We start from the raw sequence: 24,478 nt of genomic DNA on the forward strand, positions 1-24,478 counted from the left end.
TTTGCTCATCACAGAGGAGCAGCAGGAGCAGTGGGTTCTGCTGCAAAGTCTTATGTGTTACACTGAGGTAGTGGCCAATACACCAAAAAGCCAATATTTCACACTATTTTGGAGGTTTATTTCAAGTATTTTTTTTCCTGTTAAAACACAATCATTAAACTGTTCTCTCAGATTCTCACCTGATTCCAATCATCAGGTGAAGGCCACAGCTGCTTAGGGAAGGAGAGGGCAAAAGCTTTTCAGGCCAGCAGCACCTGCTTGTTTGTTTCAGACAGACAGAAGGAGCAAGAAGATATACTTAAAGGTGCTGAGCTGCAGTAAAATCTTAAAATACTTCCTAAATACAGAAAAAGCAAATTGATTAGGCTGTCTAAAAAAAATCCCAGACCTAAAACTAAGTCAAAACCATTCCTTTCTCCCACTGAAAGCCTACACAATACCATGATACTTCAAGTAGACCTTTTCTTCCCATTTTTCTGTTGTACTCTGTTATGGGAGTTACTTGAATCCTTTAATAGTATCTCTGTATTTCACAGTAGGTAAACAGAACCCACTTTGTCACTTAGTAATTAATTAATTAATTGTGTCACTGTTTTTTTGGTTGTTAAACTTTGTTTTCCCCACTCCTGTTTGAGGTTGCAGGGTTCAAAGTAGCTGGTATTTGAGGTAATGTGCATATCTGTGTGGCAGAGGAGCCAGAAACAGGCTTTGCAATGTAGATGCTGTGTTGCTTATTTTATTTTATTAGATGACATTCTGTGTCGGAGGCGGCTTTGTCCTTTCTGCTTTACGATCTCTACACACTGAGGAAGGCAAAGCTTTCTCCTAATGATGGAAACTCAGCTTGCTTGCAGGCTCTGGTAGTAAAAGTACACTCTGAGATGCTCCCTGGAGTCCAAAAGGTGGTTTGGGAATTAGTTTGGGTTTCTTTGCTTAGATTATTCTAATTTATTCAACTTGTGAACACTTGCCAGTACAGTTGAGCTCTCAAACACTGGTGGCTGACCAAGTGCTTTGCTTTCAGGTGGTTAGTCTTAAAATTCCAAGGCAGTCAGTTGGTAATTCCCTAATCTTATAAACATTTTGGCAAAAACCTGCCTTGTTTTGCAATCTGGCCAAAGCCTCCAAGGGCTTGTGCCAAAGTGTGGCTCACAGGAGGGGTCGTAGGACCAGTCAAGGCTGTCTGACTGGTTTGAGATGGAGAAAGTGATTCATCCTGAAAAACTTCTCCTCTGCATTTATCCCTGTATTATTTCTGTCCATCGGCCATCCTTGGACCCTGATGGAGCCTCATCAGGCACCCTTGAGTTGCCTGGTAGTTTTATGAAAGGCTTTATCAAAACACAAATATTTGATACCTTTATTCTGTTTCTTAAAGTTTCTGTTGGTCTATAATTTTGAGACACAAGATGGGGATAGGGAAAGGTTTCTCTTGTGGGTGATGATAAAAAGGTCACAAGTCAATAAGTCAGTTCCTCTTTGTTTGTTTTTTTTGTGTGTGTTTGTTTTATAATCAAAGATGAAAAACATTTTCCAAGTACTTTAAATGTCCCTATAGAGTATTTGCAGCAGGATCATTGCCTAAAGGAGCCTGAAAATAGAACTGAGCTGGAAGGGACAGACTGGCTTCCGTTATTTCTTCATGTTAAAAGCAAACCAGTGAAAGTTGAACAGTTACTGATAGTTATTTTTCGCAGACCTGCCCTGTGATCCTGGTGTGGGGGTCACTTAACAGCTGAGTTCAGCTGAAGACGGGGATTGTGAAATGGGAGCTGCAGGGTTACACCCAGTGCTGTTTGTGTTTCTAATGCCTTCAAAGCAAAGAAATTAAACTGTCTGATAATGAGCTCTGATGGATAATAGCTTGAGAAATAGCTTCTGTGCTTTGTGGGTTCTGAAGGGTTTATTTTGCCCCTGTGCTGCTTGTGTAGACCCTTTCCAAAGGTTAGCCAGGGCGAGCAGCTGTTCTGTAGCTGGTGGTGCACGGCCACTTAGTCTGGGTTTAAAGTTGGGAGTGGTGCAATGTGAATGAGGCTCTCACTGATGAAAGGGTGTGTAAATACATGAGTTAAGACATTCAGCACAGTTTGTAAACTCTGTTCTCTTGGGGAGAAGGAACAATAGTAACTCGGTGGTGAAATAATTGCCCTTGGCATGGCTGTAAAAACAGGCTGTGTGATGCCTGCTTGGGTTTGGCCCAATGGGGAAAGAGATGCTGAGTCAAAATGTGCTGCACCAGGCAGGAAGAGTTCACGGAAAGCAACTGCTTCCTCTTGTCTGTCAGAAATAGCAGCTCTTCACCCTTTTTTCCAGTCTTATGAGGGTTTTACATAGTGGGTGCTTTTTCCAAGAGCTGCATACATTGCTGTGCTGAACTGTGCATCCAGTGACCTGTTCTGGTGTTTCACATCCCTAGGAAACAGATGCACATCCTGTATATCAGTCATGTGTTCTCACCAGTATACAGTTCTGGTGACAGCCTGCTCCAAGGCTGACTGCCCACCCATTTCAGGTGGATGCTGTGCATCTGCTCTCCTCAGATATACTGGAGCCACTAAGGACTGAAGTCAGATAAGGGAATGTATTGGGGCCTGATAAGGTAGTTGAAGTGGGTAGTGAAGCAATAGTGACCTCAGTGTAGGAATGAGAAGCCTGTCTGGTGACCTGGGAGCACTTGTCCTCTGAAATCAGGGCAGTGGGGGATGTGGATACAGAGGAGGTTCAGACAACTGAGAAGGGACCAGGGCATGCAGTGCTGTCATTATTCTTGAGAGGCTGAAAGCATGTTTCTTTGTCTCCTGAGAGGTAATATTGCTTCATCAGCCCCATCTGAGCAGCACCAATTCTCAGGTGAGGTTTTTAAAGTGTAAGATTGGGTCACACAGCTGTGTTCGCGGTGTTCTCCCTCATTGTTCTTCCATATGCATGTGCCCTGCCGAAAGAGCTTCCTCCTCAGTCACTGAACTGCTTAGAGCCCGATGATTTTCCTCCTTGTTTCCCCGAGATGATGATAAATGCATCCTAACACTTTTTTGCACGTGGGTAATCTGAGCTCCAAGGTGCCCTTTGAGCAGGTGGCACAGCGAATAAAGCCCAAACTGCGACTCGCACACCTTCCGTGAAAACAAAGGTGCCGATTGAATTCCTGTAGTGGCATCCCGGGATGTGTAAGGAATACAAATGTGCCTTAGTACCGCTGCGCTGCCCCTCTGTAGTCCCGGGGGCGATGTGCTCGCTGCCGGCTGGACGAGCCCAGCCCGCAGAGGGGGTGCCGTGTGATGAGCGCCCCATCGCCGTCCCTGCATCCGCGGCGCCTCGGCAGCATCCTGGGAATTGCGGGCGATCACATGAGCCTGGATTCCCAGCTCAGTTCATTAGTCAGCCATTTTGGTCACCACCCTGCTCACTGCGCACAGCCAATCCCGGCGGCACTGCCGGGCTTCGCAGGGAGACGGGCACCAGCACTTGGATTTCGGCAAACCTGGAGATCTGCCTCCCGTTCGTCCTTTGTTTTTGCTGGGGTCATCACCAGAGGAACCCATTCTTTTTGCTTCGGCTGCTTTTTTCCTCCTTCTTTTCGTATTTTGGACCTGTTTTTCCCTCCTGCCTTGGATGCCGGAGCCAGGTTTTCTGTGGATGCTGAGGATCGATAGCCTCTAGCGTAGCTGGAGACGGCAGTCGGTGGAAAGGAGGGAGGCAGAGCAGAGCGGGAAGGAGCAGCGTTTTTACCTTGCTGGATCCATGAAAAGGCCAGAGCAGCCTCTGTGATCCTGAGCAATCTGTCCTTTAATCGCAAGGTATTTCTGATTTCCTTCTTCAGAAAGCTTTTATTTTTAGTTCTTATTTTTCCCCCGTTGTTGTTGTACCAGCTGAGTCATCATGTCTGCTCTGACGCCTCAAAGCGACATGCCAACCCCCACCACAGACAAGATCACTCAGGCTGCCATGGAGACCATCTATCTTTGCAAATTCCGAGTGTCGATGGATGGAGAATGGCTCTGCTTGCGGGAGCTGGATGACATCTCGCTGACACCCGACCCAGAGCCTACCCACGAAGGTACGGTCCGGTTCCTGCCCGGGATCTCTGCGGCCGTCGCATTGTTCCAGCCGCGGCACGAGTTGGGAGGGGATGTCTCCGGGAAGAGATGCTCTTGTCCTGCCTGCAGAGCCCAGACATCCTTTGCCACGTTAGAAAGCCAGATTACTGCTTCAGATGGTCCTTAGCATTTGTCGGGTTTTTTGAAACCCAACCCTTTGAGAGATTTGTGCTTAATCCTTATCTTTTTAGATGTATCTGGTTTGTGTATCGCAGGAAGGAGGAAAACCGCGCTGTGTGCTCAGCGAGAGCATTCGATGGTGATTTTGCGCTCAGAACGGGGCCGATAGCTCCGTTAGTGAGCTGCCAGCTCGTACAAAGGGAGCACGCTGGCAGCACCCCAGCGGCGGTCGGGGGGAGTTTTTGGAAAGCTCCAAGCGATTACGCAGCGATGCCCCTTGTCAGGTGACAATGCCATCACAAGTCCCCCAGCTGGCCCCTGGTGAGCGTGCTGCCCTTCGGAATGGCTGGGAAGGCTGAAGTGGGGAGGTGAAGCACATCTTGCTTTCTCCTGGTGATCTGGGTTGATGGTAAAAACAGTTTAATGCCAGGATGAGGATTAAAAGCTCTCAGAGAACTGAAAACACGAGAGGACATCCATGCAGTGCTCTGCCAATCAAATGGGCAAGAAGGAGAGGTGATGAATTTCTGCAGGAATTTTGCCCAGTAGCCACCAGCACTGTTCCCAGTGCCCTTGCTGGATGCACCTTTTGGTCTTAAAGCAAGGAGGCTCCAGCTTTTCATGCCTGACCCTTTTCCAGTAGCTCCTGAAAAGCCACTCCACCAAACAGCCTTGCTTGACCCGTTTGCTGCTGGCTTGTCAAGTCAGCAAAGTCTTATATCGTCTTGCTGGATGAGACAACTGAAATTGTGGTGGGGATTTAAATTAAATTCCCAAGGGACAATTGAATTTCCATTTGACAGCTGCTTTCAGTGGCAGCAGCCCTTGGGTTTGGATTTGGCTTGCCAAGTACTTAGTCACACAGTGGGATACCAGACAGAGGTTTGAAAAGCAGAGACTTAAGGCTCCCTCTGAAGCATATCCCAGGGGCTCAGGGAGGTGAGTACAGGGAGAGCTGGAATTCAGCTCTTCCAATTCCTGTGTACCTGAGTGTGACATTCAGACCTTGCTTGCTCTTACTCAGGTGTATTTAAAGCTGTAATTAGTCACTCAGAGTAGCAAACAGGGCTAGAAAACAATATTTGCTCATTTCATTGCCGTATTATTTAATTAAAGCGTCAAAAAAGAATTCAAGGAGGGAGCTGTACCATAAAGACCTCCATGGAGATGTTTATGCATAAATTAAGGTTGTTTGCTGAGAGGCACGAAAGACTGGTTGTTTGAGGAGGTGTTTTTGGACCCAAGTCATATTTTGAACAGAGATAGAAGGTCAGGAAGAGTGTTGACAATAGAAGAGCTGACACAGCTGTATCCCAGGCATTGGATCTGGTGCTACTGCATCAGCACTGCTGCTGCGTCCTCGGGGTGAGCACGGGGCCAGGGGACAGGATCATGGGCTTGTGTCTCTTGTCATGTCCCCATAATATGAAAAGTAGGCACGATATGAAAAAGTAGACATTACAAATAAGGAAAAAAAAGCTGTAGACTTCTGCCCAAGGCATAACAAAGAGTGGCAGGTTTTTTACCTTACAAATAAAGACATGTAAAATATGTACTGCAGTGAGTAGGAGATCCAACAGCTTGTTGAAATAAGGATTTGAAGCCTCCCATTGCTCTCCATCAGCTCTTGTCCCTGGCCTCTCTTCTCTCTGTGATCTGCTATGCCCCCAGCCCTCACCAGCCATCCTGCCTTCAGAGCAATTCCCTTCCTGCCACCCGGCTGGAGCTGGAGAGTAACTCTGAGCAAAACTTGTGATCCATTTAAAAGCAGCCTGTAGCAGGAGGGTCAATCATCAGTGTAGTTACTGAGTCACTTGCAACTTTATATATTCCATATAGTCTGTAATATGAGTGCTTAGTTTAGCAATAAAAACAATTCATTTGTTCTTTCAACTGTTAGGAACAATTCTGGGTGAGCATGAGAAAGAAGCTGATGGTGGTGTTTGCTGCAGATCTGCTGAGCTTAGGACGAGAATTTATTTAAAAAAAAAAAAGATGATTCCTAATAAGATAATCACAACTCTCCTGTGCTCTACAGGCACATCAAAATGAAATGTAACACTGGTGGCTGTTAACCTTGTTTATTTGCAATGTATGTGATGGCCCTTAAAGCATTTTTAGGGAGGGAGGTGAAAAACACCTGGCTCATATTTCTATTGGATGTTGAAGAGTGTGTGTGTGTATGGATGGCATTGAACACTGCTCTCAGCTTGAGGAGAAGTTACACCACATGGCCTTGCATGGTTTAACTGCATGTTAAATTTCCAATGGGAATAATCATGAGGAGCTTTGCATTAGAGCTGTGGAAGTTATCCTCATAGGATCACCTGGTAATTGAGACTGTAAGGAATACATGTGCTAACTGGATGATCTGAATTTATTTGGAACTGTCAAGGATTACAGTATCCCTCTTTTATTAATCCTCTCTTTGCACTACAATGGAGAATTGGAATGATGTGTTTATAATATGCAAAGATGAAATTATCTCTTTTATAAGGTAGAGATAACGTCAGATTTTTGTATTTTTTTGACCACTAATCTAAAAGTTAAAGTTAAAAACACATGGTTGTGTAAAATGCCCTAAGCAGGAGTTGCTTCAGGAAAAGCAAATGCTCTTCTCAACACCTCATGCCCATTAATCTCTTGCACTGGTTATTGAATCATCATTCAGATTCCACTTTTTCTCTCCATTTTCTCTCCAAGTGTTTTTCCATGTTTCTTTGCACAGTTCAAAAGGATTTAGGGAAGCATCACGACCTTATTCATTATATTTTTGTTTTGCAAACTGGCAGCTGTTACTTTGGTTTAGGGTTTCTCTAGTAGTGTGAAATAGGAACAGTCAAGTGTTGGGAGAGGTGAAATTGCTCCATGGATTGGGCCTTTCCCATTATAAAACAAATCTGAACAGTAAATGCAAGTTAAATGAATAACAGTGTGCTCATGGTCACAAATCTCTGGAATAGCACTTAGGTCATGTAACCCAGGCATCAATTCAGAAATTACTTTTGAGAGTTGTTTTCTTTGCTCTTTTGAGCTGATTCAGTCTAAATGAAGTCAGATCTGGGAAACCTGGGACAGGTTTGTATCCCTAAGAGACAGTCAAAAGGATGGTAGAGAAACCTCTTGAGTGTCAGCTGAGCTGGGAAGTGAAAGATGGGAGGGGAAACCTCAAGGGTTTGGGTTTTGGTTTTCTTTGTGCAAACTATCAGGGGCCAAAATAGGACGAGAAATTTTCCATAACACTTTGTCATGTGTTTACCTCTGGAAAGAGGCTGGTTGTGGAGAAACATTCCATATAACTCCACACAGTTGCACCACAGAGAAATTGGGTAATTATTTGATGGAAATCATGTGGAGACAGGAATAAAATTTAGGGTGGGATTACACCATTAATGCCTGGGATGTATGTTTGGTATTTACTTGTCCCATACGTGTTATGGAGAGTGGACTTGGAATTTCCAAGTCCTTTGTACTTCTTGATTTCTTCCTTTATGTTTTCTCTTGGATTGTTGCAGATCAACTCCTATTTTCTTCTATATGCAAGATTCTCCATATACATGCATATTTTGAGATGGGATTTTTATGCAGTGGGTTTAAAAAAAAACATTAAGCTACTTTACCCTGAATAGATTGTTGCAGGCTGCCTGGTGACTTCCCTGATTTTTGGATTGCAGGGTGTTTGAACATGATGCTGGAACCCTGTGCTGATCCTTTTCCTTTGTCAACACTTGATGATCCACCTCCTTTGCAAACCTGATCTGAAAGAATTCATTTAAGTACCTCCAATAATATTAACAACATCTACTTAATTTTCTTCCTCAATCTCTTTATTTGCTATTAAATATATTCCTAAGGCAACAAATACCAGAGAATGCAATTTAAATATAGCAGTGTGACTAGAGGTTTGTTTTATGATAGAGCAGTATTTGTCCCTACAGTTCAGGGAATGTGCTGGAGCAGATGTGGGTCAAGCCTTTCTCAGCAGAGCTAACATGGCACCCTTGCTCAGTAATTTCTATATCAAGCTCAGGTTTCACTTCCCAAACCCGATGCTTTGGGGGTTTTTTTAGGTTATTTTACTGATTGCTCAGCTTCTCCTTAGGCATGTGTTAAAAACTTTTGTACTTAAAAATACTTTTAAAAGATCCTGACCTATTTAAAAACTCCTGGCCTATTCTTCCTGAAGGAAGAAGTGTTTACCTGTGGGGTGGTGAGGCCCTGGCACAGGTTGCCCAGAGAAGCTGTGGCTGCCCCCATCCCTAGGAGTGTCCAAGGCCAGGTTGGACGGGGCTTGGAGCTACCTGGGATAGTGGAAGGTACAATGAGATGGACTTTAAAGTCCCTTCCAGCCTAAAGCATTCTGATTGTATGATTCCATTTCATCTGTCTGTGGAAGATCTCGATTGTCATATCAACACGTGGTGTTTGAGGCTGATAATATTCATTGGTTCAGGAAGGTTTTAATGCTGAGCTTTTTTATACTAATATCTTCAACCTTTAAACAAATGCAAAAATTCAGCACTCTGTTTAATATCAGTGTTGAAATAATTTTGATGCTGGTCCATTCTCTCAGGGTTTACTTGTAAAAGCTTTTATTGGCATGGGAAAGTGTATCCCTGCCCCTTGAACCAAACCAGTGGAGACGCTGCCCCTGTGTCAGCGAAGGGAGGGACTGCAAAACCCTTTGTCCAAATAATGGATGGGATTTTCCTGATTAATATATTAGTGATAATAAGTACTCCAGTTCCTTTGTAAGGACTTATGTCCAGTTCCATAATACTAATCTTCCTGGGAATCTGGTTGGAACGAGTTAATCTTTTTATGAAGACTTAAAAGTCTTGGTCATCGTGTTTTCTGAACTTGGTACAGACTTGGATATTTTCCATCATAATCCAAAGTATTGAATTTGTCTTAGGTACCACAAGGGCTATGAAACAAGTAAGTTTCAGGCCTTTGTGATTTTTTTATTTGTTTGCGTGAAGGATTTCCCCCCCTCTGTTGGTGGAATTTCCAGACAAGTGGGAAAAACTGTACAATGTAAGAGAAGAAATTAACTGTATGCAAAGTGCAGCTGGGTGCCTGAAAAAATGAATAAAAATGAAAGTGCTAATTAAATGTGTGCTTTTGACTCTAAACTGATGCAAATTCTGTAGTGCCAGGTTAAATTCATGCAGTTTTTGCTAGAAGGGAGATAGGGTTGTTGTTTGTAAGGATAGAAGAGAAGAAAATATCTGTGTCTCCCCTGGACACCTGCCTGGGAGCCTTTATAAAGATCACTTGCTAAGAGTTAAAATAAAACATATATGAGAGGGGTCACATGAGAGATGGAGTGGAGCCTGGCAGTTCTCTCTGTTCCTCTACCCAGCTACTGGTAAATCTGGTTTTGGTTACCTGTTCTTCACTGTTTGTTCTTTAGATTAAGAAAAAACCTCAAAGTCTTGATATTAGAGAAGACCTTTCAGTGATGGTGTCTGGCTTCGCTCACTGTGTGCAGGTAGGGATTCTGGGATGACCGGCATCTGGATCCGAGTCATGGAATCCCATTTGTGCAGTGGGGTCCTGGAAAGCATTGGAGACAGGTCAGTCCACCACTGAGAGGTTCAGTGGACCCTCAAGAACCTGGAACACCTGTCATGAAGGACCAGAAGCCATAAATGCAGGACATGGGGAAGGCTGGTGGAAGGAAGAGCATCACCAGGGATTTGTTCTTGCAACAACAGGGGATTCCTGTTGTGAAACTCCGTGTTGCTCTTGCATCAGTGCTTGGCCATAGGGCAGTGTTTGTTAAGGTCCCTGGTTTGTGAGGAAAAGGGATGGTTAAAATTCAGCCTTGTGAATACAGCAGTCTCCAAGGATGAGAGGACTGTTGGGCAGTGGCGTTGGAGCATAGGGAGCTTTTGGGGCCCAGTTCTTTGTTAGCTGTCCTGGGATTTGGCTGCTGCTGTTTGTTTAGCTGCTGTTTGGTGGATGAGCTGTTTGCTGCTCCTGTGGCAGGAGGCTGGCAGTGGCTGTGTGGGAGGGAGGAGGGCCCAGCACCGGGTGTACTTTGCCCAGGACTTTATCACAGGTGGCTTGGGAAGCGGGATAGAGCCTTTCCTGTGCTTCAGACCTTCCTCGGATCACGGAGTAGTGCTGGGGAGAGCAGGCGTGTAAGTGGGGAGTGGAAAATGCTCAGGGGTCAGACCTTCCAGGGCTTTGTCCGGCTTGGCTTTCTGGGTTGGAAACCAGGGACTTTGTGGGTGTGCTGAAACCAGTTTTCCTTGTCCTGCCTGCTCCTCTCCCAGGATACCTCCCTCCTTCTGCCAAGGAGAGAGGTGCTTCCCTGATGGAAAACTTGGGGAATCATCATCACGGTGACAACAGAAAGCCTGTGACCCACATCAGGCTCAGCTGGGTCCCCTCTGAGGGATTTGTCACTTGGGATGGTGGTCATAACGGAGTTAAAGATCTGTTTAACCTTCTTTAAAGCACCCTCAGTGTGTCCTTTCCCTGAACGTGCCTGTGCCTGCTTCCCATGTGTGCCTGTTTCCCTCTTGGGGCTGGGTATGAGGAAATGGAAGCAAATGCTGACATTGCTTAAATATCTCAAGTTCAGTGCTTTTATCTTACAAATAAAATAATGCTTTTGTTGCTTTTCCTTTTAGGATGTGCTTTACAAAAACATTGCTTTTGTTAATGCAGAAACCAAGCTTCTGCAGCTTTACTGAAGCCTACCCTGATCTGGGAGGAAAATGCTTTGCTCTGTTGCTTTGTGCAGACTAATAAACCCTTTTGACTTGCAGATCTCTTGCCCCTCTGAATTAAGCCTTGTATGATGCAAATCTCCCTTTCAGTTACCCTTTTGCTTGTACCTTGATTTTGAATCTTTCCTTTAGATCACGCCTTGCATGACATTTTTCTTTCTTTTCCTTTCCTTTTGCTGTTTGCAAAGACTCTTGGGAGGATTTGACAGATGTGGTGGAGCAATTGCGCGATGATTCCGAAGGTGCGTTCCACACATCTCACCCCTCTTGTCTGTGCCCATCATTGCCTTCTGCCCTGTCACTCTGAGCCCGAGTGCAAAATGCACTTTTCCTTTCCAGAGCCAATAGCTGTGCCTTTCTGGCCTTTTCTCTGTGTTGCTTAAAATAAATGTTTCAAAGTGGGTTGTTTTACTATTTGTACTTGAAGGGGAGGTAGAAAAAGTGAATCAACAAAGGCTAGTTGCCTTCTACTAAATGCGTTCAGAGGCAACGTTTTCCTGAGCCTGACAGAAACACAGCTTAAAAGATTGCAGCAATATATGGAAGCTGAATTAAAAAAAAATAAATTCAGAAATAACCCTGAGGATTCAGATTTCCTCAAGTATTTATATTTACTACTCGAGGCTTGACAAAAGTGACTCTAGAACTTGTAATGCAAAATGTCCATTAAAACTCGTGCAGTACTAAAAGGGAAATTTATTTACGGTGTTTCTCGCTCGATTCCTAAAAATGGTGTGAATATGAAATAATTGAATCCCCAATTTAGGGAGCAGTCAGGCAAATTGTTAATTAGGTGAAATACTGCTGCTGCTGCTTGTGGTTCAAGTGTTTGCAGCACAAAAGGCTGATGTTCTGATGGACTGAGTGCACTGATCCCTTGCTGTCACCTTCCATGGATGGTGCCTTTAACTGCTGTGCTGGTTCTGTGCCTGGGCTCTGCCTGGCAGCCTCACAGGCACAGCAGCTTCTCAGCCACTGGGAATGTTCTCCTCTCTCCTGGCACAACAGCCCATTCTGCTTCCCAGCCAAGGGCATCTGCAAGGCAGGCTTTAAGAGAAAGATTTGAGACTTCCTTATTTTTCATAAAATATTGTGCTGATTTTTGTGTTTATTTTGTCAGGTGGGATAAGTTTCCCTGTCATACAGAAGCAGCCTTGCCAAATGTCAGGCTGCTTTCAGTTGGTGTTTTTGCTGTAAGATGGATTCAGTACCTGGAGAACCTTGCTGAAATGCAAGTGAATTGGCATTGTTTTCAGCAGGTTTGTTCATTTCTCCAGTGTTTCATCACTCCCTGCCTTTGATCAAAGTTACAGCTTTATTTTAGTTTATTCTTCATTGTTTTAGAGTAAGTCATTGAGGAGTGATAAAATCCATTGTCACCAGCAGAAATACTGAGACCAGAGTCACAGCTTAACCCTTTGAGGTCCTGTATTGCATTGACTTTTGCCTTGACTTTCAGGTTCTTGGGTACAGATTGGACCTTTCAAACAAATTACAGGATTTTTTGGTGCTTTTGGAGACATCTTCAGGAAGCAGCTGTGTAGAAAACATGTCTGTTCTGTACAAGCTGCAATATTTAAGTAGCAAAGTGTCTTGAGAGTTTAATTCCTTCCTTTGAAACCCAAACACTGTGGAAAGGCAAAGTTCAATGGCTGAGGTTTTACTTTTTGAGCTTTATGACACGGAGTGTGTAGGATAACCCAGGTAGAGGGTTTTCATACTCTAAGGCAATTGGTCTGCAAGGTGAGAATCTTGGATAAGCTGCGTATGCAGAACACAATTGCTCACAGCAGAGTAATGAAGCAGAAACCATTGATTAGTGTGATATGACAAATATTTTTCAATGCAAATGAGTTAATAATGGCAGCCAAAGGGGTGTTTTCCATGTGGCTGTTGTGCACAGCTCCTTTAATTCTACGTTAGGGATTGATTTGCTCCTAGGTGGAGTCACTGTGGATGCCTGACTTGCTGCCCATCAGATCAATGACCTTGGCAAATGAGGAACCATGATTAGAGAGGATGCGGAGGAGGAGGGCTCTGTGTCTGATTTTGCACTATTATACCTGCCCTTCTTCCTGAGTCTCAATTCCCAGTGATGGTGACTGTCAGCTAGACTGCTGGTCATAAAAAGGACTGCAAATCCAGGACAGGTTGTCTGCTCAGTGTGCCAGATTCATCAGCTTCAAATAGTAGCTCACTCACTGAATTAAGTCTTTGCACAGTGCAGTGCTGCTGTGAGCATTGCATTCCTACATGAATACTTGGAAGCTCTCTAAACGTTGTGAATGCCCAATCTCAGCCTTTTTGTAAGGTGTGAGCCAGGACAGTCAGTGCTTGGACAGGACACAAATAGCAAACTAAAACCCTCAGGGGGTTTGATGGCTTTGCTCCTTGGCAGGAGGAGGTTGGGAGGAGACAGTGGAATAACTGGCTGTGTTTGCCATTTCTCTGAACAAGGGGGCATTTGTCCATGGCAGCAGATGTGGCCTGGAGCACAGCTGGGCTCGTGGCTGTCCATTGATGGCAATTCCAGCTGGCTTGGTGCTGTCTGTGCACTCCCTGCTCCAGCACACACCTGCCCTCCTTCAGCTGCTCCGGGTGGTACCTCCTGGCGTGGTTTCAGGCAAATTTAGGGAAGGAGACATATGGTGCTCCTTCACCCTGGAGAACAGGGGGGACGAGAGGCCTTGTCCTGAGCTGCTTTTGCAAAGCCTGAACAAAGGGGCTGTGGTCTTGGGTTTGGATAGCACAGCTGCCCCTGCCCTGCACTCTCCCTGTGCTGTGGAGTTTTCCCAGCCCGCAGTGATGTGCACTTGGGTGTGGCCCTGTAAGGTGTGCTCCTGGCTCTCTTTTTGGCTGGTGGGTGCTGACAAGGTGCCTCATGCTTAGATCTGTACCCTTAGGTTTCTGCTGCCAGGTGTAGTTTATTCACTTGAGAAAGTGGAGGTTGTTTCTAGCATCTGTGGCTGTTTCCAACAGCCTTGGATAAGTGGGCCTTACAGGGATGAAACTGCCTGTGCCAGGGAACTGGGGCTCAAAAATGGGATGTGTGTGGGAAGTGTCAAGGTCTGGATGTTTATAATGTGGTAGAGGAAGAATATAGTTCTGGGAGACCTGTGAGTTTTGGGATTTAGAAGGAGCTGTCAGAAGAGCCATGAAGATCTGCTCCTTACTGTCAGCAGTAAAAACCAGTGGTGTTGATAAAACAGAGGTTAGTGGGAATTATAAACAGAGATGAAGTGTTACAGCCATGTTGTGGGAGAAATGCGAGGTGGGATAGAGATACATTGCTGGATTAAGTGTGAGCAGGTCCACGGTGATCTTTAGATGGAAGAACAAACCACAAGTGGAGGGTTCTTACCAGTTTGTAGCTGGGGATGTGAGCTGGAAGGAGTGACAACCATAACACATTGTCATAGTGTAAAGCACAGGGTTAACAGTAGGCTTCAAACTTCTCCTAATGAAAATTGGGAGCTGCTGTAGTTACTTGAAGTACTGAGGCACCCTCAGTGTGATACATTGTCTATTCCTATGTCATTGTAGCTTTGGCCATAAAATACTAGGTGCTGCTGATTTTTCTCCAGAAAAGGCCTACAGAGTGCCTCGTGTGAAAGTGTCACGGCCCCAAAAATGTCCTCAAAGCTGAGGAACAAAAGGAGAAAGGTGGGATGTTTTAGTGTAATAAAAATAGCTTTTGTTGCTCAGCAGAATTTTTCTTCCTTGTTTAACAGACCCCAATTACCTCATGGCTAACGAACGCATGAACCTGATGAACATGGCCAAACTGAGCATCAAGGGGTTGATCGAGTCGGCGCTGAATCTGGGCAGGACACTGGACTCGGACTATGCCCCTCTGCAGCAGTTCTTCGTGGTGATGGAGCACTGCCTGAAACATGGCCTCAAAGGTAACTGGCCTGGGAGAGGTCTTTGGGGCTGTTGGTCATGGCTGGGGGGACAAACAGCAGTTTTGGTTTAAAAACCTGCAGGAGAATGAGGAGAGGCTAAACAGGGTCACTGCTGTGATCCCAGTGGATCTGGCAGGCCACAGGAAGGGAAAAGAACCTGGGGGAAGTGGAACATGGAGGTGCTGTAGGTGCTTGCCATGTTTGACACAGCGGTTCAGATGTCTCGGGTGTAACTCAGTGATCAGGGGTGAAACAAGCTCTCAGCAAACTCATGACTCTTTTCTGCACTTCCCCATGCTTTAGGGACATGGTCCCTTGCTGGAGGAGGAACTGCAACCCAGAGGTCTTTTTTCTCAATAGCTCTGTCAAACCTGAGGGTTTGAGCTGTGTGCAGCCAATGGCTTGAAGCTGCTTTTAAAGCAGAGCATGTATTTAACTGTACAAGAGTCACAGCTCAAATTGCCGAGTACCAGACTGTTCTTCAGGTGCTGTCCTTGCCTGCTAGTAGGTGAAGATGAAAAGCAGAGGGGAGTGGAACCAGGTGCCTTCAGGGCCCTTCCCACCCAAACTGCTCTGGGGTTCCATGACACTAAATGCCTGCCCAGCAGCAGTGGCCCCAGAGGAACCTTTCTGGCAGCTTTTGGCTACTGTTTGTGCACTTGTTTGAGAATGTGTTATGTCAGCATGGGCCTAACAGCCTCATTTTTTGTCTCTTTGTTTTCTAGCCAAAAAGACTTTTCTTGGGCAAAATAAGTCCTTTTGGGGACCTCTAGAACTAGTAGAAAAACTCGTCCCTGAGGCTGCAGAGATTACAGCAAGTGTTAAGGATCTCCCAGGGCTGAAGTAAGTACACTCTTTTATTGCATGAATACATAGTATGGTTTTTATTGTGAGAAGGATCCTGAAGAAGGGAAGGAAGGGCAAACACAACTTTCAGGAATACATCTGCCACCTGCTGTGATTTAAATGGATCGTTGCTCACCTATTCTTAACCAAGGATCTGCAGGAGGAGAGGACAGGATATATTCTTACTGTGCTAAGAGCATGGGGACTTCTGGACATCAGTGCCTGTATTGCTAGCACTGAAGGAGTGATAGTGTGTCAGGCATGGGAACAGCCTTTGCTGTTCATGAAATCAAACTGCAGAGGATGGGAATTAACAGGAAGGTCACGACAGGTTAAATAGTTTTGAGGCTGATGTCTGAGATGCTGAGGGAGGGTGGGGCTATTAGAGCTGATGGTGACTATGCCTTGCAAAGTGTCTGGAACTGTTTGTTTCTGGCCTTTGCAGGACACCTGTAGGCAGAGGAAGAGCTTGGCTTCGCCTGGCTCTGATGCAGAAGAAACTTTCAGAGTACATGAAGGCCTTGATTAACAGAAAGGATCTTCTCAGGTGAGTGCTGGGCTTGCTCTCAGATTGGGTTCACTTCTGCTGTCTTTTAAGATCTTGATCATCTTTGCCACCAAATGGTCAAGTATATGTGTGCTTTTTTTGAGAAGGAGTAACATCTGTGAAATGCAGAGCTTCCACTTAGCTTCTGAATTAAGCAAGAACACTGTTATATCTCCTCTGTCTCAAATATACCTTAGAATTAATGCAAATTTTGGTTCTAAAGAGGTGATTGGGTGAAATATTTGCACAGAGGAGATACGACATTGTCTCACTGTAAAAGCCTGGCCCTGGGTTGATTTCTGACCTTGTCACTTCGTTCCTACCTGACTTGGAAAAGCCCCCTCACTTGTCTCTCTCACCCGTGCCCGGCAGTGAATTTTATGAGCCCAACGCGCTGATGATGGAAGAGGAAGGTGCCATCATCGCTGGCCTCCTCGTGGGCTTGAACGTCATCGATGCCAACTTCTGCATGAAGGGAGAAGACCTGGACTCCCAGGTACTGGGGATTCACTTAATGGCTTTGTTCTGCTCCTTTAAATTGGAAAGCTCATTGATTTTGCACAGCTTACTGGTATAATGGATCACTGCTCTAGTGCAGCAGTATGATGTCGTAACTCTAAACTGTCACAACTGGAGACAGTGGTTTTGTCTCAGAAATCAAGTGTTCAATGTAAAATGCAAATTGCTTTTTCTCTAGGTTGGAGTGATTGATTTCTCCATGTATTTGAAAGATGGGAACAGCACAAAAGGCAGTGAAGGGTAGGTGCACACACACAGTTGTCCTGCTGCTCCTCTCTTGGGAACTTGTATTCAAGTATTCCAGGTTGCCCTGTTTCTTTTTTTCCAGAGATGGTCAGATAACTGCTATTTTGGACCAGAAGAACTATGTGGAAGAACTCAATAGACATTTAAGGTAAGACGTGATCTGTTGGCTCTTTATTGTCTTGTGGAAGAAAAGAGAAAATGGGATTTTTAAAAAAGAAGGAATTACTGTAGGGCTTTTTCTCTTCAACAGTGCTACAGTAAACAACCTACAAGCCAAGGTGGATGCCTTGGAAAAATCCAACACTAAGCTGACTGAGGAGGTAAGTGTGATGGAAAATCATCTGATGCTTTGGCCTTTGGGAATCAGAGAGTAGTAACAAGGGAAGAGTTTATGCACATTTCTGGTGTACTGAATGATGGGAGTTGAGTGATGGAACTGGAATAACTCACCTGCCAAGCAATGTCACTGGCTGTTGCTACTGAGCACAAGGTGGAAAAACAACCATATGTTTACGTAAATTTGCAAGAAATAAGAGTGTCATTATAGATAAAATATTTAGTCTGAGCATTACAAATGGCTGGTACGTGAGGCATAGGTACAACCTGTGGTTTAAAATGGATGGTGCAGCTCATTAGTAATGGCATAGATGTAGTGTAAAATCTTTTGGGGTCAGTTCCCTGACAAAATGGGTGACAGGAGGTCTCACCTGAGTAGAATAAGTGGTTTTTGGTTTATTACCTGCACTGTGACGTGGTATCACCCTTGCTGGTGATTTTTTAAGCGACTTTAAACCACTCACTTCGTGACAGCAGGACATGAGTTGGAGTGGTGACCGTGGTATTTTTTGGGTTTGGATTATTTAGCTGCTCAGTGAAGTCTCCCAGTGTGTGCAAAGTGAGGGTTCTGGTGACACAGGGACACGCTGTGCCAGCCGGGGTGTACTTAATGACCTGTGTCACATGTCACAGCAATGCGTGTTTGGCCTGAGCTGTACCAAGGACTCACACTTGGATTGGGGTGGTTTCTGTTTGGGTTTGTCACGGAATAGCATGGCTGATCCCTTGGAATGTCACTGAGCCTTTAAGTTGTGAGTTACAAAGTCAGAAGGAGTCTTCTGAAGTTGCTTTTGCCTTTGACTGTACACTTACAGTAATCTGTTAGTCTGTGGTGGTGTCTTCCCTGGGAGCTGCTGTGAGCCGAGTGTCCTGTCCCTCAGGGTGGTGTGAGCTGCTCCTCCTGTTTGCAGCCAAATCACCCTTCTCTGAGCTCTAGAGAGGAGAAAAAACCAGTGAAATACATCCTTGATAGGTTACTGTTGTGTTGTGTTCCCAGCTTGCAGTTGCCAACAACAGGATCATTACACTGCAGGAAGAGATGGAACGGGTTAAGGAAGAAAGTTCTTACATCCTGGAGTCCAGTCGGAAGGTTGGGGTGTGTGTATGTGCATGTGTGTGACTGCTGAGCCTTGGGGCAGGCCCAGCCCCAATTCAACCAAGGAGTCAGTGTTGGGAACACACTTTATTTCTTGGTGTATCTCACACAAACCCCACAATAGATTGGAGTGGCTGCAGGTGGGTCCTGTGCAGAGGGAACAGATGGGCCTTGTCCCCAGGGAATCCTGCCTGGCTGTAGGCATGGAGCAGAGAGCGTGCGTGGAGCCGGGAGCTTCCTCAGTGAGCTCATGGCTCCCTGGGCAAGGTGTCAGGGACAGCAGGGAGGGGGTGGCAGGAAAACTGGGATGTAGTTGTGCTGTTTTGGCCTGAATTGTTGCACATTTGTTTTTCCGAGTGGTGGGGAGAAGCAAATACTGAGGAAAAGTGAGGGTTAGCAGTACATGATGCCAAGTGAACTGTGTCTGTTACCTCAGGTCACCAAGGACAGAACTGCTGATGGGCAGGCACTGACTGAGGCTCGGAAACAGCTGAAGGAGGAGACTCAGCTGCGGCTGGTGAGGACTGGGGGGGGTTCAGGGGTCACCCCAAATGGCTACAGACAGGCCCTGCCACTCAGAGCTGTTCAATACAGCGTGTGGGGAGAAACATGCCAGAGCAGAAGGTTTCTAGGAAACAAAATTTGCCAGCTTTTCCCTAGTCCATTCCACCACAAAGATGGGCCCTTGTAGAAGTCCCTGACTCCCTGCCAGCCATGCTGCTCACCTGGCTTCCATACTGGCCTCCCTGGGTGCTGAGGGGACCTCCTGGAAATGCTGACTGCTCCCTGTGTTCCAGGACGTGGAGAAGGAGCTGGAGGCGCAGATTGGGATGCGGCAGGAGATGGAGCTGGCCATGAAGATGCTGGAGAAGGATGTTTGTGAGAAGCAGGATGCGCTGGTGGCACTCAGACAGCAGCTGGACGATCTCAGGGCCCTAAAGCATGAACTGTCCTTCAAGCTGCAGGTAGGGAAGTAGTGAAATACAGGGGATTCCAGATAAAAGTGAGAGCTCTTGTGCTTTTACTTCTGCCTATTGAAAGGATGCTGGGTGTGGAACGGTCACAGGCTGCGCACACTTGTGTCCTGCTGCAAGAACATTGGAGTGTGGTGGAGGTTAAAGGAAAAGGACATTTCTTCTGGAGAAAAATTAATGATCCAGAAATGTGTGCGTGAGACTGGGGAAAGCACCTTGTGTGGTTTTGGGGTGTGAAAATGGAGCTGTGGGAGCTTCTGTTGCAGTAGGATCAAGAGTTGGAGGGTACCAGCTGTAGTTACTGTGTGATGACACCATCTGCAAAGAGCAACAGGATGCTCAGAATAAATCCTAAAATCAACTTGAACAGGAAACAGTTGCTTCTTCTCTCCTTGAGCCAATGGCTTGGTGCAAAACAGTTGAATGATATTAAGATATTAAATGGTATTAGCAGACACTGCATTATGGATTATTCATATCTAGGAAGCTTCATGGATGATGGCATTGCCCTGTTGTGGGGTCCAGATGGAGCCTGCACCTGTGTGGCAAGACATTTGCCCTCACAATACTGACTTGGCCATTTGCTTTTTGAGCACCTTTTCCTGCCTCTTTGCCTTTTGCCCTGTTGTTTCACGTGCTGCATGATTTATTGGGGCTCATTTGGCATTTACTGCTCCTTTTCCCAGAGTTCAGACATGGGAGTGAAACAGAAGAGTGAATTAAACAGCCGCTTGGAAGAGAAAACAAATCAGATGGCTGCCACCATCAAACAGCTGGAACAAAGGTAAAGCAGGAGGCTTGGACCATGATCAAAGGCTGTGTCCTTTAGTGGGGGTGTCCCAGGGACCCAGAATGGGCCAGGGGAGAGTCCGAGTGCTGTGCTGGACAGAGCTGCCTGAGGAGAGCACCGGGAGCAGGGCAGCCAAGCCTGCAGCAGAGGCCAGGCTTGGAGGGGCTTGGGTGTTCCAGATCTCTGGTTTTGGATAAAATCCCCACAGTTGAACTATTCTCTTGATGATCCTGAGCAATGTGAGCTTGGAAAAAGTACTCCTGTGAAAGTGAAGGGAGGATGTGATAGGGCAGCCTGGCACAGCTTTCAACAGAGTGGCTGGGACCTGGTTAATGAGCAGGGCATTGCACTGCATCAGTGCTCTCATTTGAGGGTTTATATTGGGAATGGCTCCTGATGAACAAGGTCACTGTTTGTAGAAAGTGTCTACTTGAAAATATGTTATGGTACCGACTCAGCTAATTGATTTGCTCTTTTTCTCTTGCTGTTATTATTTTTCCGTTTTCTCATCATCCTCATTCTGACTTATTTATACAGTGAAAAGGATTTGGTGAAACAGGCAAAAACCTTAAATAGTGCAGCAAACAAACTGATCCAGAAGCATCATTAGACATTTTTATGTCTGGCCACCTCACAGCTCTGACATCAGAACTCATTCATGAGGGGAGAACTTGAGAATTGCTAAAAGCAACTGTTAAAATGTTAATTGTCACCTAAAGTTGATTTGGAGTTTGCTGAGTTTTTAAAATCAGTGAGTTTTTCTGCCGAGATTTAGAGTCGGGTATAAAAATCCCAAACTTTGCCATTTAACCCATGTCCAAGTACCAAATGAGTTGGCCAATAAACACCCCAGGAAGGCACCGGGAGTGGGAGATCCGTGGCTCTGCCCACCTGCTGGTGCACACCCCGTACAGCAGCACGAGCCCTCGGCGTGTGCGCGGCGCAGCCGGGATCGCGTTGGCCAGCTCGGGAGAGTCAGCTCGTTTTCTGTGTTGCCCTTTTTTGTGAAGTAGATGAGAAAATGCATCCCTGGAAGTTGTTGACAGTAGTTGTGTGTGTGCCCCAAGCCGTTTCCTGTTCAGTTCTGTTCTGTGGGTTCAGCCCCAAGTCCGAGACGAGCGGGCAGGACGCGATGGCCCGTCACGGCGAGGACCGGCCCTCCCGTAACCAGCTTGCCTGGATTCTGCCTTAGGGATGTGGTGGGAGGGTGGGGACTTTATCCTTCTTCCTTTAAACTTCATGTGTCCAGAATTAGTAGCTATAGGTGTCTTAGAGTAACACAATAGAGTGGTAAGTTCAGTGGAAACCTCCTTCTCTTTGCATTGCTTCTACCTCTGCCAGGAATCCCTCCAGACACACCCTGCGGTCCTTCCCAAGCTAAGGAAGCTGAGGAGAGGTGTTTTGGGAGGTGTCTCCCCTTCTTAGAAAGGGAAGTTACGTGTTTTACGAAAAATAATCTGACCTTTCTTCAAAAGAAACAAACCCACACAAATAAAGAGGAAAGGAACCCAATGTGCAGCGATGGGGAATGGAGATGGTAATTTGGTCCTTGCCCTTTCCTTGTTCGAGTAGTTGGTAGTTGAAAGGGAAGAGTGGCCTTTTACACTTGTTTCATTTCCTTCTGAGTTTGCCTTGCTCAATACAAATGGAATTTGCTAAAGGAGGAACAGCTAAAGCTTGGAATCAGCTCGCAATAAGAGAAATAATTGCCAATTTAACACCCCGGTGCAAAACCTGAAGTAACTGTAGCTTGGACTATTATAAACTAATATACTATGATCAGAGAAGTCCCCGTGCTGGCCTCTTGTGGGCTTTAGGTTATAAACACTCCTAGAGATATTCTTTCATTTGGAAGATCAGATTTGGGGGTTTTCAGTGTTGAATAAGGGTTTTTTTCTCTGGTGAGACGCCTGTAGTAATTCTTTGATGCCAGTTCTCCCTTTGTCCTGTGGGATGGCACTTCTTGGGGCAGTGGGTGGCAAACATGACTGAAACAAGTGGGGGGAGGGAACACTTTGTCCTTGCTGGTGTGGTCAAAAATCCATGGGGCTCAGCCTGGTCCCCCTGGATGTGAGCGTGGGCCACCACGTGGCTTATTCCGTGGGCTCTCAGCACAGGCACTGGCACAGCCCTGTTGGAAACCTCCCTGCCATGCCTGAGCTGCATGCTTGAACCTATAAACTCACCCTTCAGTAACCTGCTACTACAAACTCCTAACTGCCTGGAGAAAAAAGAAACCTAAGGAAAAGGTGGAAGCTTTGATCAAGGTATCCAAAGAGCCCGTTAGTACAGGGAGCCCCCCCTGCCCCTTCCCACAGTTCTGCTGTAGGAACAGGGGTTGGGGCTGGTGGGGTTGGTGTCAGTAACACTGAAACCAGACAGAATTAAGGATCTGGCTGTTTCTGATGTCAGGCCCAGAGTGGGAATGTGTTGCTGTACCGATGCCTGGCGCTTGAGCCGAGTGTCAATCCGTGGGAGACCAGGAACCTGCACTAATTCTCAATAGAGTAGCTATAACCTATGTTGCAAGTTCCAGTTACCTGTGCAAAGCTGAAATGTAACGTACATTAAAATCCAATTGGACTTTAAATTCTGTGTACTTGAGGTTTGCTTTGGATCTGGATAAAAGTGATGTTTTCTGTTTCTCATCTAATGGCTGTAAACTGTAGTGATAAAATAAAAACTATGGAAAATGAGAGTTTCTGCCTGGTTCACCTCCCATTTTGCTTTGCTTTGAACTGTCTTTCTCCTTTCCGTTGTTTTTACCATTCCCTTTTTTTTTTGGCTTTACCTTTTCACTGGGTTTTTTATTTGTTGGTTAAACTCAGTCTTCCTCCCCACCATGGCTTTTGTTTTTTATCACAAGTTCATGTGGCTCAAATCCAGATTGCGACAGGCAGAGAAGGAACGGCAGCTGGCCCAGCAGGACAACCGGCTCTTCAAGCAGGAGTTTGGGGACAAAATCAACAGCCTGCAGCTGGAAGTGGAAGAGCTCTCCAGACAGCGGTGAAGAGATCCTTTTCCAACCTCTTTCCTGGGCTGTTCTTGCTGTGTCTAATGGAGAGTAGGGAAACAGGGGATGGAGTGGGAGTGAGGCAAGTGACAGGCTAGATGCCAACAGGAGTAACCCCCAGAATGAAAGTCCTTGGGAAAAGCCCATTATTTAGGCACTGGCATAGGCTGCTGGAATAGTTGTGGATGCCCCATCCCTGGAAGGGTTCAAGGCCAGGTTGGACACTGCTTGTAACAACCTGCAAGGTGTCCCTGCCCATGACATGGGGTGGAATGAGATGTGTAAGGTCCCTATCTACGCAAACCTTCCTGTGATTCTGTGCTAATTTGGGATCTAACAGTTATCATGGGCAGGGATGGAACAGTGAAACCTCTGCCTAGAGCAACCACTGAAGGGTGTGGAGCAAGGGAAGTGATCCTGGTTGTCAGTCTGACACACACTGCTGTGATTTGTACTTTTTCCCTGGTGAAGCTGCTCTTGTTTTTGCTGGAAGCCAAACGGAGAGACCTTGTCAAGAGCCATCCCATTTTCCCCTGCAGTGTCATCACTCCAGCAGTGTCAGGGACACAGACAAATCCTCTTTCCTTAAAATAGAAGAGCATCTCCTCCTGCAGCCATGACGCAGCTGCGGCTTGTTGCAAGGTCACGGGGGTGAATTCTATGGGGGCATTGCTGGATACACGGGGGGGAGTTGTCCCCTCTCCCCCTCCTGGCCCAGCTCTTTGTTTCCTTTTTCACAAAGCTGCAGAGGCTGCTCAGACAACCAGCAAGTGGCTTTGGTCCTGGGTGTCTGTGGGTGAGCTTAGGAGGACACAGGCAAATGGGTCTGGTTTTGCATCAGCTGGATGCCAGATTGTGCCAGAATTAGATGAAGGACTTGGAGATTTTCCATCCTGACGTGTTATGGTTTGACACACTGCGAGACAGCTTGGGATTCCAAGAGGCACTTTTCAGCTCTTGAGTCGGGGGTATGAAGAGAGGGTTAAACAGTTCATCAGCTCTCAGTGCCAACTGTCCCCGAACCATCCTTTAATCACAATTCCACCTCAATATTCCAGGAACCACCTAGAACTGGAACTGAGGCGGGAAAGAGACAGATGGTCCCACAGTCAGCAGTGTGGCCAAGAAAACAAAAAAGGGCCAAAGAACTGGCTAAGACAGGTAATGAGACTTAGGCTCTTGGCTCAGGTTTGAGGTGCAGTTTCACTTGGCTGGTTTGCTTTTCCTGAGCTTTCTCAGGCAATAA

At 46.0% G+C, this 24,478-nt stretch overlaps 1 protein-coding gene across 11 annotated transcripts in view; it reads left to right on the forward strand.

Annotated features, from left to right (window-relative positions):
• RUFY3 (RUN and FYVE domain containing 3) overlaps window positions 1-24,478 on the forward strand; it is a 32,405-nt gene that overhangs the window by 3,926 nt on the left and 4,001 nt on the right. For 3 of the 11 annotated variants that reach the window (XM_064653742.1, XM_064653741.1, XM_064653736.1), the window contains 13 exons: window positions 14,692-14,865; window positions 15,591-15,708; window positions 16,157-16,258; window positions 16,631-16,754; window positions 16,956-17,017; window positions 17,106-17,171; window positions 17,274-17,343; window positions 18,357-18,449; window positions 18,892-18,972; window positions 19,253-19,420; window positions 20,116-20,213; window positions 23,106-23,225; window positions 24,291-24,393. In XM_064653742.1, the coding sequence (XP_064509812.1) occupies window positions 14,706-14,865; window positions 15,591-15,708; window positions 16,157-16,258; window positions 16,631-16,754; window positions 16,956-17,017; window positions 17,106-17,171; window positions 17,274-17,343; window positions 18,357-18,449; window positions 18,892-18,972; window positions 19,253-19,420; window positions 20,116-20,213; window positions 23,106-23,225; window positions 24,291-24,393 (1,365 nt within the window). In that variant the 5' untranslated portion in view covers window positions 14,692-14,705. Of the gene's footprint in view, window positions 1-3,335; window positions 4,058-11,148; window positions 11,203-14,691; window positions 14,866-15,590; window positions 15,709-16,156; window positions 16,259-16,630; window positions 16,755-16,955; window positions 17,018-17,105; window positions 17,172-17,273; window positions 17,344-18,356; window positions 18,450-18,891; window positions 18,973-19,252; window positions 19,421-20,115; window positions 20,214-20,756; window positions 22,916-23,085; window positions 24,394-24,478 lie in introns of those variants that run through there. The other 8 variants (XM_064653737.1, XM_064653735.1, XM_064653740.1 and 5 more) reach the window with 8 other exon arrangements.

This window comes from Pseudopipra pipra, chromosome 4, assembly GCF_036250125.1.
Source record: "Pseudopipra pipra isolate bDixPip1 chromosome 4, bDixPip1.hap1, whole genome shotgun sequence".
In the NCBI taxonomy this organism is placed as follows: Eukaryota; Metazoa; Chordata; class Aves; order Passeriformes; family Pipridae; genus Pseudopipra; species Pseudopipra pipra.